Below are 18,217 nucleotides of genomic sequence, written 5' to 3' on the forward strand. Positions count from 1 at the left end.
ATATTTGTTATTTTAGCTATGTCGTCATTATCTATGTCGTCAATAGCTGTGTAGTCATAGATATATCCATAGATATATATAAACACTAGATGTCTTACGGCGGAGTCTAGAACGTCCGCACATGGCGGCCATCTTGCTACAGTCAACTCGCTCACCCATAACATTGTGTTGAATCTACATGTACTTTTTAGATGACCATAACTTGCTCAATTTTCAACCGATTTTGAAACGGGTTGGTTTGTTATCAACGTCAGAGATGTCGTTATACCACTGCATACTTATATTCAATAATAAAAAAAAACATAATTATTCATAAGTATGCAGTGGCATACCGACATCTCTGACGTTGATAACAAACCAACCAGCTGAGCCATACGAGCCGGCTCACGAAAAAGAGCCGGAATGCCCATCACTAGCTCGGACACAGCCGGCAGTTCTCGAATCGATCTCACGGTACTTTGATGGACACGTCACAGTGACCTAGCCTTGGCGCTGTCTCAAGTTAAACAAAAGTCTAACCAGAATTCACAGCTTCAAGACAGCTGGCTGCATGAAGTCGAATACACCTAATGACAAATGCCCTGTGAATAGTAAAAACAAATATATCAACTTGTGTCTCGAATAATGTGCAACATGAGCTTGTAAGATTTGCATCACGTCGCACTACCTTGCCTTATATTGACGTATAACCATTACTTGGTTCATGTAGCATATGCTATGTGGCAGCAGCAGGCTAACGTAGCTGTTATGTCCAGTCTGTTACATTATTGTGCGCTCTGTAGAGAAGAGAGAGGCTCAGGGATGGGATGGTTTTGCCTGAAATGAATCATGCTAGATTATACATTGTTTACAGTCAACAATGTTACGTGACTTTTCAACCAACAAGCAGATGTTACGTTAGTGTAAGCTGATAGCCTAAAAGTCGCATTGGCTTATTTTGTTATGAGATGATAAATTAATTAATGTCCCAATTGGTAGATGTTATTATATGGCGGTATAACTGTACTATATAACTGTGGTAGCTACTGTAAACAAATATAGGATTAAAAATGTTGATCGCTTTTTTTTATGTTAGAGCAATAGCCCCTCCAAAAGTCTGTGCACGTCGCTGGTTAGCTGAAATATACCCAAAACAAACACCACTATATAATTTCAGTATTTTTAAGTCGAGGATAGACTTTGGTCGATGGTCATTGGATCTATCAGAACCTTGGAGAGCTCCGACGTAACGGCGATTGTTTACTGACAGCCCACTGAGATCAGTGTGAAAAGGTTGGGATTGGGGAACGGTCGTAACTGCGTCGTGCAAAATGAACAATGTAACAATGTAGCCCATAGCTATTGAAATCCCGCCCCCCCCCCCCACACACACACACACACATCAAACATTCATTCTTAAACGCAAATTATCTATTTGTGTTATTCATTGAGACGGACTCAAGAATTTAGGTACAATCAGAAGCGGAACTATAGTTGAAGCCGAAGTTTCTCTGTAGCGATAATAGACGTAACACACAACACAGGCAGTGTTCGACATTGCTATAATATGTACAATCACTCTTCTTCTGTTGAGGTATTTGCTGATAGAAACTCGATGTACAAACACTCACAAAATAATATTAACAAAAGTGGTGAAAAGACAAGTCCCATCAGCGTTATTCTGGTCAGTTCGGGTAGTCGAGGTAACAAATTGCTATTTCGATACCCATTCCAAAGACTGACCGAGTGTCCATCGTCTCTTGCGAGTAAGTAGGCTACAGTACTGTCTAACATTATTATTAAGTAACATGTTACTCAACTTACGAACTAGTGGACTACAACTTTGCCGTGCTATCACGTTCTTTACCAAATCCCGGATAACATTATTATAAAGATATAGCTGTAGCCTACTGAGATAATCAGATCATACTTTGCAATACCACAGCTTTACCGTACTCATTGTGCTTGAACATGATGGCTTTCTGTCCTCAAGCAAAACAGAGAAGTCCATATGCATTGAACACAGCAGGAGATGTTCTAGAGGATCAAGATGGGGATTCAAGGTAATGTTCCGACTTCCGAGTTACATTTTTCGCTTTAGCCTCCAAAATAGTCTGTGTAGTGTAAGCTAACCAGGCTCATCAATACTGTCTGGCACCCCCTCTTTTACAGTATTTTAGAGTACACTAATGCCAAGAAGGAGTGGTATGAATTACTTAAATGTGTTCTGTAAATCAATTCAGAAGCCAGAATATTATATTCTACACCATACTACCACATCATGTCTGTAAAATAGATTGGACATGCAACCTTATTTTCAGATGAATATGTATAGATCCTGTCTTCTTCAGGGACTGAAGGAGAGCTTAATTTGAGACAGTATATTACTTAATGGGTGTTCTTCTACCTATCATATTCTGCAAGGCTACTCAGTCCTAGGATGTGTGTATGCACATATCAGTGCTTCAATGAGTTAGAAAACAATGACTAAGATTGAAAAAATAGCATAGCCTGTTCCATAAATCTTGCTCAAAAGAGATGTGTTTAAAGTCCAAAACCTGACTTGAATTAACCAATCAACTCAATCGAGGCTAAAGCGGTTCCATAATGGCCAATTCTAGTTCATGCAATCCGACTAATTTGAGTCAAGTTCAAGTAGTCAAGATATTTTGGGTGTACCCTATTCTTAAAGATCCTGTAAAGTGGAATTGAAAACGAGTTTTAAGTTCACCACACCACAGAAGAATGTGTTATTAACTACCCATCCAAATTCGAAAAACAAACAAAACATAGACAAGTATGTTAAATTAGGCTTTGAAATCGTAAGAATATCAGCAGTCTTCTCTGCTTGAGACTGGGGGGGCATGTTGCCTGAAGGAGCTGAAGCTCTGCCCCCTCGCTGGAAGGCGCCGCCTCTCAAGTACCTACGACCCAGATAATGGACCCTACGTCAAGCCGAACAAAACAGTATCGAATTAGAATTTATTTGTTCAATGAGTGAAACATACAAATAAAGCTTGTTCCCCTGAGCTGTAACACAGGAGTACAAATGGACACCAGAGACAGCAGACAGTGAGCTCTCCAACTACTTCTAGCACATTAGCTACCATTTCACCAAAATACCATCATTCTACACCGAGTAGCCTAATATCAAGTTAGCGGTTTGCACTAACTCATAGCAGAGATACCTCTAGAAAAGTTATCTAGTATAATTATAACAAGCACACAGAACTGAGTGATGAACTGCTGGCGGCGGTGGATGGTCCAGGTGCGACCGGAGGAGGAACGGCTGGGAGGGCGATGCCCGGTACGGCTCCGCGCTGCAAGAGAAGCTGTGTGTCTGTGAACCCTGTCTGTCTCTGGTCCATGTTAAAACTATCCGCCGTGAAATGGTCACTGCAGAGGCGGCTGTTGGAGTTTATCCGAAGCTTTCCATCAGCGTGGCTCTTCACAAAATCAATCCACCTATTTTTCCTTTCCTCATCAATTGGGAAATTAAATAGCGTTGCAGCGCAGCTGAAGTTCTTGCATCCAGGGAAGATGCAGTTGCGGGTGGAGAGAGACATCCTGAAGCTATCTATCTAGCTAGCTAGCTGATGTAGGCTACAATAACAGTACAGCAGGAGGAGCCATTCAGTGATCTGACGTAGATCGGTCAAAGTGACGTAGATCGGTAATTTTTTGGCTCCGCCCATTAAAACCTGGTCTGAAAACGGAATATAAACTGTTCTACGGTCTAACTCTGTGCGACAAAGTTTTCGCGCTTTGCACATGCTTTCAGAAACTCATTTCACATGTATATAATGTACTGAGAAGCAAATCATGGAATTTGCTTTACAGGATCTTTAAGCAGCCAGAGAGGTAGAATGTGGATCATATCGATCCACCATTGCAAAAAGCAATGTTGGATATGGCATCACGCCAGAAGGTCTGCGGTAAATCATTGCTTCCCCGTCAGGTCAATGTTACAGGAACGTCTGGTTAAGCAACAGCACGGGTTAAGCCTGACTTAAGCCCATGACCAGGTTAGTTTTGCAGCATAAGTTGTCCTTGTAACTGAGCTTGAACTAAATTGAGCAGGCTTTATGGAATTGTATCAACGGGAAATAAGCCAGACTAACTGGCATAAACCTGACTTATTCAGTAAACTCGCTTTATGAAACAGGCCTCTGGTCAGGATGGGTGGACATAGGATTACTGACAATAGTCTAATAAGAAATACTGTTCCCAAAACATCAAACAAGTCAGTTTGACAGACCCATCGTTCCAAGATGATGATAAGGCTCATTTGCGGAAAAGGCTACATCTAATCACTGCTTTCAATTCAATATGAGGTAGTACGATGTTTGTTTTTGTTTCATGTCCCTCTGTTGTGCATACTGTCCAATTGTCTGCTGCATTTTTTCTTTTGTTTGCTTTTTTCTTTTTATGGCCCCATTCCCATTTCAGAGAACTATCTCCACTAACTGATGAACAGTTGGTAGCAGGGTAAGACCAAATCATTCTAAACCACGTTCCTTTTGTTTAGAACACACCTGTCTTTATTTACCCCGCCTCTTCCTTCCTGTTTTGTGTCTATAGCTTATCCTTTATGTTCGCAATGATGCATATGCCTCAATCACCTGAAAATCCTATAGAATTACTGAATATTCAATGATCCACTCGTCCAGGTATATCCTGCATTTCAACCATCACTTGTTTTGTTCCTGTGAAACCGAAAATACATCTGTTCATTTTGCAGTCTGAAACTGCTTTGTATCAATTGCAATTATAGTATGTGTTCAGTATCTATCTATCTATCTATCTAATTCTTATATCTAATTCATATTAATTAGCGTACTTATACTGTATGTACGTAAGCTTACCATGTTTAAGTATACTGTCAGAATATTTCTGCAGCAAACATAAGAAATAAGGGTAACACTTTATAATAAGTCAACGCTTTTTGGCATTTACAAAGTGTTAACTAATAGTTAGTTAATCCTTTATAAAACATTTTGAAACATTAACAATACATTATTAAATAGTTAATAAGCTTATTATTAAATGCTATGTTAATCATTAATAAACACTGTTAAACATTATGGATTTGATTCATAATTCAATTCATAAGGTGTTTGATAACTGCATTACCATACTTTAAAGACAGCTTGTTAATATAGTTGCAAACCAGTAGTTTATAATCTGTTAATGGTACATGAGCTGGTATAGAAAGCATTAGCAAATGGTGAACAAACCATTTACATTACCTTTACAAAGCATGAGTAAATAACTAACAACATATTTACTTATGTCTTTAATTAATGTACGCCAAGTCGAATACATGATGTACACTAATACTTAGCAGATGTCTTAACAACTATTTTATAAACACTTACTAATGATGCAACTTGTGATTAGTAATGCAAGTTATAAAGCATTTACTAACTGTTAGTTAAGGCTTTTGTGTTATTTATTAAGGTGTTCTTGTCCATTCTCAAACCTCACATTCACAAAGGTATCATAACAACTATTTTATAAACACTTACTAATGATGCAACTTGTGATTAGTAATGCAAGTTATAAAGCATTTACTAACTGTTAGTTAAGGCTTTTGCGTGACCTAATCTAAAGTGTGAACTATCTATGCCTTATTAAACATTTATAAGTTATTTATTAAGGTATTCTTGTCCATTCTCGAACCTCACATTCACAAAGGCTGAACATACGTTTCTCAAAAGGAAACAGACACAACACAATGTGATACACAAAATTACTATTTTATTGAAGTAATGACAGGCATGTGTCTTACTAACTACAGTACTAATTTAGCTCTACTAGCCGAGAGTGACAGCGGTCGATACGTTATAACCTCAGTTTGATATTTCCCGGCATGACCGAACGGTCGAGGTTAGTAAGTTGTTTATTATATGGCATTTTTAGCTCTTTTCATGTCGTTTTGTTCAGCTCTACTCAAGTCTTCACACAGTGTGTTTCAGGTGTTAGCACCTACCTAGCAACCAATCTGAAATCTGAGCAACTAAACCTAGCAATCTGCCTAGCGCTTGTCGTTTATATCTCTGTGTTCACACTTTTCTGCTCTTTTAGAAAGTTAATAATTTCCTCGTCGCTGTTGATGTCTTCATTGTCATCTGGATAGTAAAACTCCTCGATCTCGCTCATTTTGAAGATGACATCAGCGGAGGGCAATAAGAATACGTATCAGACCGCAGGTCAATACGCGCATAGAATATAAAGACCTAATACGCGGCTGGCATGACTACCCATTAGCCAATCAGAACGCTCGTACTGTTGTTGCAATTGAACCAATATGCTGTTCTTATTGGTTCAGAAGACGTTCTCAAAAGAGTTGTTGATATGTTGCCTTGGAGATGTAGTGACGTCACCAGTACAAGTGCAGCTGATTGCTCTGACAAGATGGCGTCTGCTCCAGATTCGCCGTGTTTGATTTGGGATCTTCCCACGTATTTTTGTAGTATATAAGAAACCAAATGTTTACTCTTCGACAGGTCAGCAAACGCTTTGTCGCCTCAATTTGTTAAAACGATTTGTTTGTTTGTAACCCTCGACCTACGGTCTCGGTTAACAAACGTTTTAACAAATCTCTGCTTTCAAGGGCGTTTGCAGACCTGTTGAGGAGTAGCTAAACATTTGAAGTTTATTACAGCCATTTAAAAAAAATAAAATACAGCTTTGGGTAACCAACTTTTATACAAATTCTACTGTATTGCTTCTTAATGGAAATAAAATACTATTTTATTACCCAGGTAAATAAATTAACAGCTATTTCTTCTAAAAAAAACAAAAACACAACATCTATAGGCCTATAGTCTTTCTATAAATGCTTAATAAGGCATAAATAGTTCACACTTTAGATTAGGTCACGCAAAAGCCTTAACTAACAGTTAGTAAATGCTTTATAACTTGCATTACTAATCAGAAGTTGCATCATTAGTAAGTCTTTATAAAATAGTTGTTAAGATATCTGCAAAGCATAGTGTACATCATGTATTCGACTTGGCGTACATTAATTAAAGACATAAGAAAATATGTTGTTAGTTATTTACTCATGCTTAATAAAGGTAATGTAAATGGTTTGTTCACCATTTGCTAATGCTTTCTATACCAGCTCATGTACCATTAACACCTTTTAAACTACTGGTTTGCAACTATATTCACAAGCTGTCTATGAAGTATGATAATGCAGTTATCAAACACCTTATGAATTGTATTATGAATAAAATACATAGTTTTTAACTGTGTTTATTAATGATCAACATAGTGTTTAATAATAAGCTTATTAACTATTTAATAATGTATTGTTAATGTTTCAAAATGTTTTATAAAGGATTAACTAACTATTAGTTAACACTTTGTAAATGCCAAAAAGCGTTGACTTATTATAAAGTGTTACCGAAATAAGTTGTCATCCCTTTGTTTTGATGGTAGATCTGGCCTGCTGCATGAGCTATGTAAACCAGCATGAGTACATCACCTCCCCTTTACAAAGCCCTCACCTCTCTTCCAGAGAGGGTCTATTCTCAGTTTTCTATCCTCTTTCAAAGATTTACACAAGCTGCTATCAAACGCTGATCAGTAAAGTACCTTCCAGGCCAATCCGTCTAAGGCTATGCGTAGACATGTTTAAACAAAAGATAATCAAGATAAAACAAACAATAATTGGATCCCTCTGACTCGTCCTTTGTCTCTCCTCCACCTCCTTTCCACCTCTACTTGGACTAACTGGTGTTCTCACAAATGTATTCCCTGTGTTTAAATCAGGTTCTCAGACATCATTCTTGCAACCATCCTGGCCACCAAATCGGACATGTGTGGAAAGAAGTTTGAGTTGAAGATAGACAATGTACGTTTTGTTGGGCACCCAACTCTTCTACAGCATCCTCACACCATCCAGGTAAGAAATCACTGAGTACGTTTATTTACTCTGTCCACTTTGTCTACACGTACGGTGAAAGAGAAGACTGAATGTCTGTCACTACTTTTGGCTATCCCTCAGGCAAACAATGATCTTGTTTTTTGGGAATGTCCTTTAACACGCTTTGGTATTTAAGCCACTTACCTACGTAAGCGCTGGAAGGCAAGCAACAAACAATTAAATCTAATCACCAAGGAAATTCACCCAAGAAAGCTAACTTTCCAACTTTCACACCCATGCCTTCCCTCCAATGCCAGTGTACTAAACACCTGCAGCTGTACCCTTTTTACAGTGAATGGCTTCCTATAGTAAGCTAATCACTGAAGCTAACCACTGTTAACAGATACCTTTCTGGTTTCTGTGTTTTTTAGGCAGTATTGATGACCACTCTGTCTGGTGTTCTATTTCTTGGGTTGAAAATTAAGTACCAGCTTTGATGACTTCATTAGAGTTGTTGCCATGCTCAGATGCATTTTTGACATATAATACACCAAAATAAGTCAGTGTTCTGACATGCAAAATCAATTTCAAAGTAAAATATAATATGCAGGGCCAGGTGGTGGAGCTAGATTAGGGTGAGTCTGTGTTGACTAATGGTAACTATTTATGGAATTCAAAACGTTTTCCTGAAACCATGAAGCGTATTTGAAACTCTTTGAAGTATTATATCAAAAAAACTATTTAATTGTAGTTTGTATGACATGCGGCACTAAATTAATTGTTTTGTCTCTTCAAAATTATTTTTTCATTTGCTTGCCATTCAGGGCTTTCACGCTTAACTTGTCTAGTAAAGTATTTATGTTAGAGTATTTACAACGTTGTGCATGTTAAACTGAGAAACAGCAAATGTTGAGTAGTCAAGACAAACCTTTTATCGATAAAAAGGGTCTACTACATTATTATAATGTAAACTGTTGACTATAATTACATGTGGTCATCTAATTTAGTTGGAAGATTAAAATGACTGTCTGTAATTTAATTTCAAGTATATTAATATATACTGTATATCAGGGGTGTCCAACCCCTAGAGCACTAACTGCCAGTAGGTTTTCACTCCAACTCTAATCTTGCACACCAGATTCTAATAATTAGTGGGTTGATCTGGTAACTAGTTTCAATTAAGGTCAAATAAGATGGATCAAAAGCCAACAGGCAGGTAGCTGTCCATGAACAGGGTTGGAGATCCTTGCTGTATATTATACAAAAGTCCCCCAGCATTATGGCTGTGTTCTTAGATGCAATCAACTTGTATTCAATTCAATGTATTCATTTATGTAAATATGATCATCAATGTTTCTTTGGTCCTTTGGAAATAAAAATATAAATAGACTTAGTCCTTGGGATACATGTATTTTGTAATTTCATTTGAATGATTATTCATATTACACACCCTCGTGATTAAATCATGTGACCACCGTTTGTTGAAATGATTGTCACTTGAGACATACATGTGACCATACTTTTATGATTCAAGGAAATGTATGCTAAACATTGTGTATATTTTGTATTTGTTACAGGTGTCCAAAACAGACCCGTCACCCAAGAGGGAGACGCCGACGATGATCCTGTTCAGTGTGGTGTTTGCTTTGAGGGTATACAAGTTCTATGACGCCTAAATGATATTTCAGGGTTTCTTCTCTCTGAAATGCTATTTTTTGTTATTTCAAATAGAAAAATAGCTATGTACAGTATTTGACTAGGTTCTGGGACATGAGCAATACTATCCTGCATGCAGTTTGATAGGGGCTTGGTTCAGCTGTGTTGGGTTGAGACAAGGTCAGGACTGTGTTCTTAGGAAGGGTGGGGTATATATGTGTGATAACTTTCCGGAATGACCAGAATGAACAGAAACAGGGTGGGGGGTGTAATCAGGGGGTCCAGGATGGCATAGTCCTGCCCTGATCATCTGGGGCTGGGTGACTCAGCTTGGTTGACTGCTGACTCACTGTGTCCTCCAACAGCTGACATGGGTTTAATAGTGTTACGTTCCAACCACCTTATCTGTCCAGCAACCCTGGGATGTTCTCTGGCATAAAACCTGACATTATTCAGTAGATATGCTTAGCTCTCTTGACAAAATAGCAAATGTTTGTACTAGTTGGATCACAGTGGAAAATGCTTTTTTGGTATCGGATAGTTTGAACTCTCCCATACCAAAACTTGTTCTACATTACACATACCGGGAGTGTAATGTAGAACAAGTTTTGGTATGGGAGAGTTCAAACTATCCGATACCAAAAAAGCATAGCTAATAATATTATTTTAAGTGCATTTTCCACTGTGATCCAACTAGTACAAACATTTGCTATTTTGGTTAGAAAACATTTGTAACTAATATTGAATGCATTTTGTTAGGCTATTGTAGTAATTTTGTAGGGACTATAGTAGGGAGTACGTCTCAGGGGCTAGAAAGAGCATGGGGGGCTGAATTATTTATTGATTTCTAAGTGGATGTAGTATATTTGGGGTATCTCGGTATATACGGTATATGTGTCATACCTGTGAATGTGCACTGATCATAATTAGGCTGCTCACGAGTTGAATAATGATCAGTGATCAAGTGTAAGCATTACGCCGTTACTTCCATCCCTACTGTGTCTGCACCTCCCTAACTCGTCTCCCTAACCCCCCCCCCCCCCCCCCCACCCCCCCCAGGCCAACGCAGACCCCTCAGTCATCAGCTGCATGCACAACCTCTCCCGGCGCATCGCCATCGCCCTGCAGCACGAGGAGAGGCGCTGCCAGTACCTCACCAGAGAGGCCAAGCTCATGTTGGCTGTTCAGGATGAGGTCACCGCCATGACAGAAAGTGAGCATCCCATCCCTGTCACGCACACGACTCAACCACTCCTCGTCCTAGTCGAGCCGTCCGGCCCTCACAACTCGGACTGCATGCCAGAACGATCCCTGTGAGGTGGTGTGCTCGATGGCAGGTTTGTGACGGTGTTCTCTGGATTTGTCATGTCAGCAGATGGCAGCCCCCAGTCCCCGTTCAGACAAATCCTTCCCAAATGCAAACTTGCCAGGGACCTGAAAGAGGCATACGATAGGTCTGTAATAACACACCGCGCGTCATCACATCACATTCCCTTGCTCCTCAGCACCCCGTCTTGCTTATTGGAAGCTGTTACGTTACACAGTTGTCCCGTGTCTCTCTGCTTTGTTTGCAGCCTTTGCACAACTGGCGTGGTTCGAGTTCACATCAACAACTGGCTGGAGGTGAGCTTCTGTCTGCCCCACAAGATCCACAGGGTGGGGGGCAACCACATCCCCCTTGAGGCACTGGAGCGCAGCCTGAAGGCCATAAGGTGTGTGCGTGTGATGGTGTTTGTCTGCGGGAGGCGTTTCGTCTGGGTTTATAGCTGGATTACTCTCTTGATCCACCGGCCACCTCTTAACGCTGTCGAAGGTCTTCCTGTGGGTTCTTGTGGTCTGCAGGTTGATGTGATATGTACAGTGGCTGTGCTGTGATGCAGGGCCACCTAGTGGTGTGTGTCCCAAAACGCCATCCAACACAGGTCCCGAAATGCAAATTCTCTGCTCTCGTCAAAGATATTGTACATGTTCTGTGCAACAACAGGATGAAATATATGAGATTATGTTACTGGTCGAATGTAATTTCGTCAGTGTGTTGTCGGATAAACCTATACATCGTAGTCACTTTTTGCCGCTAGATATTAAACAATAGTGGAATGCTCTCTCTCTCATAGAGAAAGGCAATGACTTGTGTTGTTCCGCAGGCCATACCATGCTCTTCTGCTACTGGACAGTGAGAAGGCCTTGCTGGCCCAGCTGCCTCTGGACTGCTCCCCTGCCCTGGTGCGCCTGATCAAGACCTGCTCTGCAGTCAAGAACCTCCAGCAGCTGGCCCAGGATGCAGATCTGGCCCTACTGCAGGTCCTGTGACACTAGCATCCAACTTCAGTCACACTAACACGCTGCGGTCCCATCACTTGTCAATCTCGAGAACTGTATGTCATGAACACATGCGTTACAACATGTAATTGGGGTCAGGTTACCATGCAGAACGGGTGCGAGCAGTTTGCCACCCACTTGCCATCCACATTCACCTCAATGCAAACATGGACTCACAATTATGTGGGCATTTAATGTCTCAATGTGGAAAAGCAGATCAAACTGAGTAGTACTAAATGATGCACAACAGATGGCATACTGCCATCTACTGGACTTGAGGCACTTAACAGTAAGCACGTCGTTAATAAGGAGCTGTCCTTTTTTGTTTGATGTTTTAAGTCAGCTAAACTGAAGAATCACCTTGCTATTTTTCTGTGCAGATCTTTCAGATTGCAGCTCACCTGGTATACTGGGGCAAGGCCATCATTGTCTACCCTCTCTGTGAGAACAACGTCTACATGCTGTCCCCACACGCCAACATCAGCCTGTGAGTCTTGTCCCATCGTCCTTCCTCCTTCCACCTCCCCCTATCTCTCTCTCTCTCTCTCTCTCTCTCTCTCTCTCTCTCTCTCTCTCTCACTCTCCCTCCCTCGCTCTTCCATGCTGCTTCATTTCTGCTTGCATCGTTACCATGCCTCATCACCCAGGGAGAGCTCAAGGATGACAGGAGCCCAACCAGGGGATATACCTTAGACAGCCTGTCTGTTTGGAAATCACATCATAGCTGTCGGGAAGATTACTCGTAATGATAAATGATATTATCCAGTTCATGCGTCTGGGAAACCCAATATAGTTTGAATGAAGCTGGCAAAAATGCTGCGTACAAATTGTGTGAAGCGAACTTGAAGTGCAGGGCTTTACTATGGTGAATATCCCCTCTCATAGGTACTCGCTATTGGCCGAGCAGTTTGCCCAGCAGTTTCCAGGTCATGAGCTGCCCTCTATGTTGGCCAAATTCTCCCTGCCTGTTTCCCTGGCAGAGTTTAGAAACCCACTGGATGCTCCTGTGCAGGAGGTAAGTGTCCAAAAGAATGGTATATAAAACTGAAACGTATGGTTATTTAACCCTTGTGTTATCTTCGGGTCATTCTGACCCATCAGTCAACTTTACAGCATACAAAAACAAAGTGAAGCATTTTCTTTTAACCGTCAGGCTGTCTCAGACCCCCCACATCGCGAAGGTTAAAAGAAAATGCTTTTTATATGTTTTTGTATTGGGTAAAATTGGGTAAACACAACGATGGTTCGTTGTGAACCTTTGGGTCATGTGACCCGAAGGCAGCACAAGGGTTAAGTCAGAAGTGAAGTGAGGGGGTCTGAGAGGCAGAGACAGAAATGTTCCTGCTCCATCCTGGTCGGACATTGCCTAAGTGTAGGTCATCAATTATATAAAGCAGTCAGTCACATCGGCTTCATCCTTTAAAATGTCCATTATTTATGAGAACAAGATCAGAACACAGGCTACATTATGGCCCTATTTTGGGTTCAGGTAGAACTCTCCAGAGGCTGGAAACATACCAAAACTGCCTGTGGTGAAGAGCTGAGTTCCTTTTTCACTGGCCCTGTCTTTCTGTAAGGATGACTGTGACCTGGTTTGCTCTCCCCTGCCCTGCTCTCCCCTGCCCTGTGTGTCCAGGCCCAGCTCATCCAGATGGTGGTGTGGATGCTACAGCACCGCCTGCTCATCCAGCTGCACACCTACGTGTGCCTACTGGTGCCTCCCGGTGAGGAGGAGCCGGGGCTGCGGGAGGAGGATCTCCCCCCGACGGCCAGGGTGGGGGGCCGCAGCCTCAGCACTCCCAGCGCCCTCAGCTTCGGATCCCCAAGTAAGTGTCCCCCGTCCCCCCCCTCGTCCAGCTGCTACACCCAGGGTCACGGTGGTCAGTGAGCCTCAAACTCTGAGCTCTGTGCCAGGCCGCCTCAGTGTAGCGGCAGCCTGAGGGGGAACTTTTGTCTCCGATTCGCCGCCGCTAATCATCGAATCCGTCCCGGGTTCCTCGTCCCGGCTGATCGTCAGCTGTCTCCTGTCTGTAGCCAGCAGTGACGACATGACCCTGACCAGCCCCAGCATGGAGAACTCGAGTGCTGAGCTGATGCCTGGTGGAGACTCTCCCCTCAACAAGAGGATGACGGAGACCTTGCTGGCCAGTCTGACGGAACAGGAGCGCCAGGTCATCCTCAGCATCCCTGCTGCCCAGAACCCGGAGGACCTGCGCATGTTCGCCAGGTAGGCCCTCTGATCCTTGGCGCTGATGGGAACCCTATGGGTTTGGGACAATGATGTTGTGCGCTACAGGTCAGATTCTCTCTCTGTCGCCCTCTGCTGTGTGTCAGCCAGCCTAACAGATGGACCAAGTCTATAAAAGAGGACCCCCAGTGATCTGAGAGGAAATATAAATCAGTTTGCTTTGTGTTTCGGGGAATTAAGATGTTTTTTGACTGGAAAGCAAAGGGGTTAACGGAAAAATGTTCGTGAGAAGTGGAAGCAGTTATTCAGTTATGTGCTGCAATGCAAACTGTACCGTATTCCACTCATTTACAGTCCTGCCTTGTGGTAGGTTTACTTAGTTCATGGTTGTGGGAGAATCTGATTAACTTCCTCCTCCGTGCTGGTTGGACTACAACCTCCCCCCCTCCCTCCCCCCTTTAGGCTGCTGCACTACTTCCGAGGCCACCACCACCTGGAGGAGATCATGTACAACGAGAACATGAGGCGCTCGCACCTCAAGACGCTCTTCGATAAGTTCCGCAGCGTGCTGGTGGTCACCAACCATGAGGACCCAGTCATCTCACTCTTCCAGTCACCTCTTGAATAGGGAGTCTAGGAGGAGACACTGTCTCGGTTACCCTGCTCTTGAACACGAGGACAATTTGACAATGACGCTGCTTTGACTGTTCATTTTTTCATTATCGCTGGGAGGGTGATTGTGTATGCCATTGTACAGAAAAATAATCTACCGCTCTTTAAGATAAATGATTGTGCTTGCCTGTGTTAGCTAATGCTCTGTATTGTTTTGTTTTTTTCCCTTGCTATTTGAGATCTCTTTGTGTTGTTATTAAATTATTACAGAAATCTGCTGTGCTGATAACGAGGAACTGTCTAGGTTGACGACTGTGCATGATGAACCTTTCCCATTACTGAGGTTGGTTCGCTCTCGTCAGATGTGGTTGATCGGTTGTAGTAAACACAGAAGAGGTGGGCACATGCTGTAACGATCATTCCAGACCACAGGCTGCCCTGAAAAGCCCCCGTCCTCCCCCAGAGTCTCTGGAGTGCCAGAAAAAAACTAAGAATGAAAAGATGCCAAACATCAGACAAGCTGTTTTTGCTTTGAGAGGAGGGGAACATTCTAAACATCTGTGAAATTGATGAGAAGAGGATTTTTTTAATTTTTTTAAGTGAAGCAAGGACATTCGTTCCAGTGCATGCTTCAAGGTAAAGAATGTGAATTGTCGGTTGGCCATTTAGTTAGTTCAGTTGGATTGATTGCAAGGATTATGGATCAAGGTAAAGAACACAGTACAGTTTTATACCCCAAAATCTTTTTTAACATGTAAAGAAAAGTTCAACAAATCACTACATTTATAGATTTCCTTCAATCTATTCTGTGTTGTTGAGACAGAAAATAATGGAAACCATAAAAATGGAAGTGGAACCATAGCAAGGATTTCTGCAGAGTTAATGTTTCATTTAGCACATCTTGAATTGTGGTATTTGCTTATCAAAACATCTGGTTATGGGTGTACCTTGGTTCTACTCCATCACTGAGTATTGTGGAAAATTGATAAACATGCCCATGTGTTGAATAAGTGAATAACAAATCGGAGAGTTAAGAAAAAAACAACTGTATGCTGCTGTCAGTTGTATGCTCACACATTGTAGCAGAAGCATGGGCCTGAATCAAGAAAAGCTCATGTCCACACGACACGTTTGACAGTTTCAGTTCTGTCCTGTGTCAGCGTTACATTCCTCCACTGACGGAACCAGGTCATGAACGGCGCCGCAGACCACAGCCAGCCTCTCTGCCTGTCGGTCCACCACGCTCACACATGGGTGTCCTCGCAGATAGAAGCGCAGGGGTCTGGTGGCCCATTCTCCATGGGACTCTATGCCAATGCGGGATGCTGTCACCACGTCCAGGGGCCCCGCCTGGGAGGTCCTCTCCAGCCACACGTCTGGGTCAGATGCCAGGTCTCTGCGGTCAAAGCGGCGGGGGATGTCCAGAGCTTGGCACAGTTTGGAGGGCCCGTTGCAAAGCTCTTTGTCCTTGAGAGGTCGCGCTCCTTCCTTCCGTCTGGCCACTCGCAGCTGCCTCATGAAGGGCATGCCCTGAAGGGGTCCCAGAGCGCGTAGTAGAACTGCAGCCCCCTCCCCTGCAACAACAAAAGAAGCACACACAAAAAACAATGCACAACCAGTCAGCAGGCTCCACTCTGTCTCCTTCCTCTTGCCCTTTCCTTAATGTTGACTGAAAATACAGCACCATTTAGGCTAGGCCTCATATAGTCCATTAATAAGAAACATTTCAGTCTTTAACAAGGTGGTTTTCCAACAGATAAGACTTCATTTCTAAATATGTTACATCATTACAACTGCTTCATGCGGTTTTATGAGGTGGTGTTCGACACTTTTTAAGACCACCCTTAGTACAGTACCCTTACCTTGACTGGATACATTCATACAGAGATAAATGCCATAGATTGAATACACATAGATTGTGCCCGGCTTCATAAACATTGCCGTGTTCCTCTCTGTGCGCTTCCCCCCAGCTGAGTGAGATGCTTTGTCCTCCCCTCCAAGGTAGGCCTCAGTCTCCACCACAATGCCTCTCAGCTCGGTACCGTCTGCACATCGGCGCACCAATACCTGGCACCAAGACAACAGTTAACTACTGGTGTTACAGTATCCTCGACCATCTCAAATGTATGAGTGTATTGGCGATGGGGGGGATCCAAAGCGACATCGGAGGGGTTATTATAAGCCCAGAAGATGGCGTAGGTGTGCAAATTAGGTAACCACAGAAGGGAAAGCTGCATTTAATAGATCGTTGTTGCTTGCTTACTTTAGTAGGTAAAATCAGTTATGTCGAGAACATTATATGAACTGTAGAGAAGCATGAAGACCACAGCCTGTATATGTATGAAGCCTGACAGAATATGGCCTGCAGACTTTATTACAGGCCTTCGGGAAAGTGGTCCGGATACACATGCATTATTATATAGGTTTATGAGCTATGAAACAATGACTATGTCTACTAATGTTTTGGTACAGCCGACTACAGCAGGAAGTAACTCAGTGGAAAAGCATTTGACTGCTGATCAAGATACCCAAAGATCAAAAAAGGGGGCCCTCTACGTTCCTTTGATAAAAGCGTCTGCTAAATAGATAAACCATGACAACCACCAGCACCCCTGGCCAGCATTACAATGACGTGGGTACAATACGTTAGTCAAATGACTGTACCTTGCCGAGAAAGGCTTTAGCCAAACAAACACATGGCTGGTTGAAAAAGTCTTCTCCAAGTCTGCAGGGATCCCCTTCATTGTGAAAAGAAGGACTAACATCCTTCACGTGGACATCGCCACTCTCACAATGGGGCACTGGCCTTACTCGTTTTGCCTGATCTGCTGACTCTAGGGCTGAAGGCAATTTTCTCTTTCGTGCTGACATAGTTCTGCGTAAGGGAATCCACTTCGCCTGTCTTCTCTTCTGTTCTAGGCTAGCCAGCTAACATGGTTAGCTAAAAACATTAACTAACTCCTGTCTGAGCTGGTTTTCGAACTTCAGCCTGTGCAACGCTCAACAGATTAGGTTAACAAATTAGATTCTACAATAGTTAATGATAAAATCAAGCTGAATCGGCGTTTGACATTGGCTTCCAAATCAGCTAGCTCATTTTAAAGGCACAGTACAGTAATGTGTTACAGGGTTAGTGAACTACGGTGAACCCATATCCACAGTATTTCTATTTCGAAGTAATGCGATCGATAGGCTAACAGTGTGATTGACAGTATGATGATAATTTTATATTAGTAAATTGTGGGAAAAGACAGATCCAAGTCAGGTGCATTACATTGCCCTAGTTTTAGATTTGCATTATGTTGCTAGTCGGATAATTGTTACATTTGATTTGAACAAGAACTAATCTGAGCATGTTACTGTACCTACCTGCTTTTCCTCATTTCCTCCCCATTTATTTGAGTCACCAGCCGCCACTGAGTAGGCCTAAACATTACTAAAACCCTATTATGTTCCACTGACTTGGTATCAATAACAAATGGGCTGGCATAATCCTGCCAATCAATAATGGTTTCTAAACAGCTGCTGTCACAACATATTTGAATTGTACAGTCTATGGATTAACATTGGTATACTGTGGAGATGAT

General features: G+C 42.3%; 2 protein-coding genes across 4 annotated transcripts; one reads left to right on the plus strand and one right to left on the minus strand.

Moving 5' to 3' along the window:
- Window positions 1-1,496: 1,496 nt before the first annotated feature.
- nprl3 (NPR3-like, GATOR1 complex subunit) lies at window positions 1,497-14,903 on the plus strand. Of its 3 annotated transcripts, none has more exons than XM_062450344.1 (14): window positions 1,497-1,745; window positions 1,973-2,042; window positions 4,429-4,467; window positions 7,762-7,894; window positions 9,433-9,507; window positions 10,571-10,724; window positions 10,884-10,965; window positions 11,086-11,223; window positions 11,656-11,812; window positions 12,211-12,317; window positions 12,716-12,845; window positions 13,467-13,656; window positions 13,865-14,057; window positions 14,481-14,903. In XM_062450344.1, exons 1-14 carry the CDS (start codon window positions 1,547-1,549, stop codon window positions 14,644-14,646), a joined length of 1,833 nt encoding a protein of 610 aa, XP_062306328.1. In that variant the 5' UTR covers window positions 1,497-1,546; the 3' UTR covers window positions 14,647-14,903. The 3 variants fall into 3 exon arrangements, with proteins under 3 accessions (XP_062306328.1, XP_062306338.1, XP_062306346.1); XM_062450354.1 differs by having other exon boundaries at window positions 10,887-10,965; XM_062450362.1 differs by lacking the exon at window positions 4,429-4,467 and having other exon boundaries at window positions 1,498-1,745.
- Window positions 14,904-15,153: 250 nt separating this feature from the next.
- On the minus strand, window positions 15,154-17,713 carry mpg (N-methylpurine DNA glycosylase). The gene is made up of 3 exons (XM_062450375.1): window positions 17,295-17,713; window positions 16,493-16,697; window positions 15,154-16,204 (listed from the first exon to the last, which is right to left on the minus strand). The coding sequence occupies exons 1-3, from the start codon at window positions 17,499-17,501 to the stop codon at window positions 15,771-15,773; spliced, it is 846 nt and encodes a 281-aa protein (XP_062306359.1). The 5' UTR covers window positions 17,502-17,713; the 3' UTR covers window positions 15,154-15,770.
- Between the last annotated feature and the right edge of the window lie 504 nt (window positions 17,714-18,217).

Source organism: Osmerus eperlanus, chromosome 2, assembly GCF_963692335.1.
Source record: "Osmerus eperlanus chromosome 2, fOsmEpe2.1, whole genome shotgun sequence".
In the NCBI taxonomy this organism is placed as follows: Eukaryota; Metazoa; Chordata; class Actinopteri; order Osmeriformes; family Osmeridae; genus Osmerus; species Osmerus eperlanus.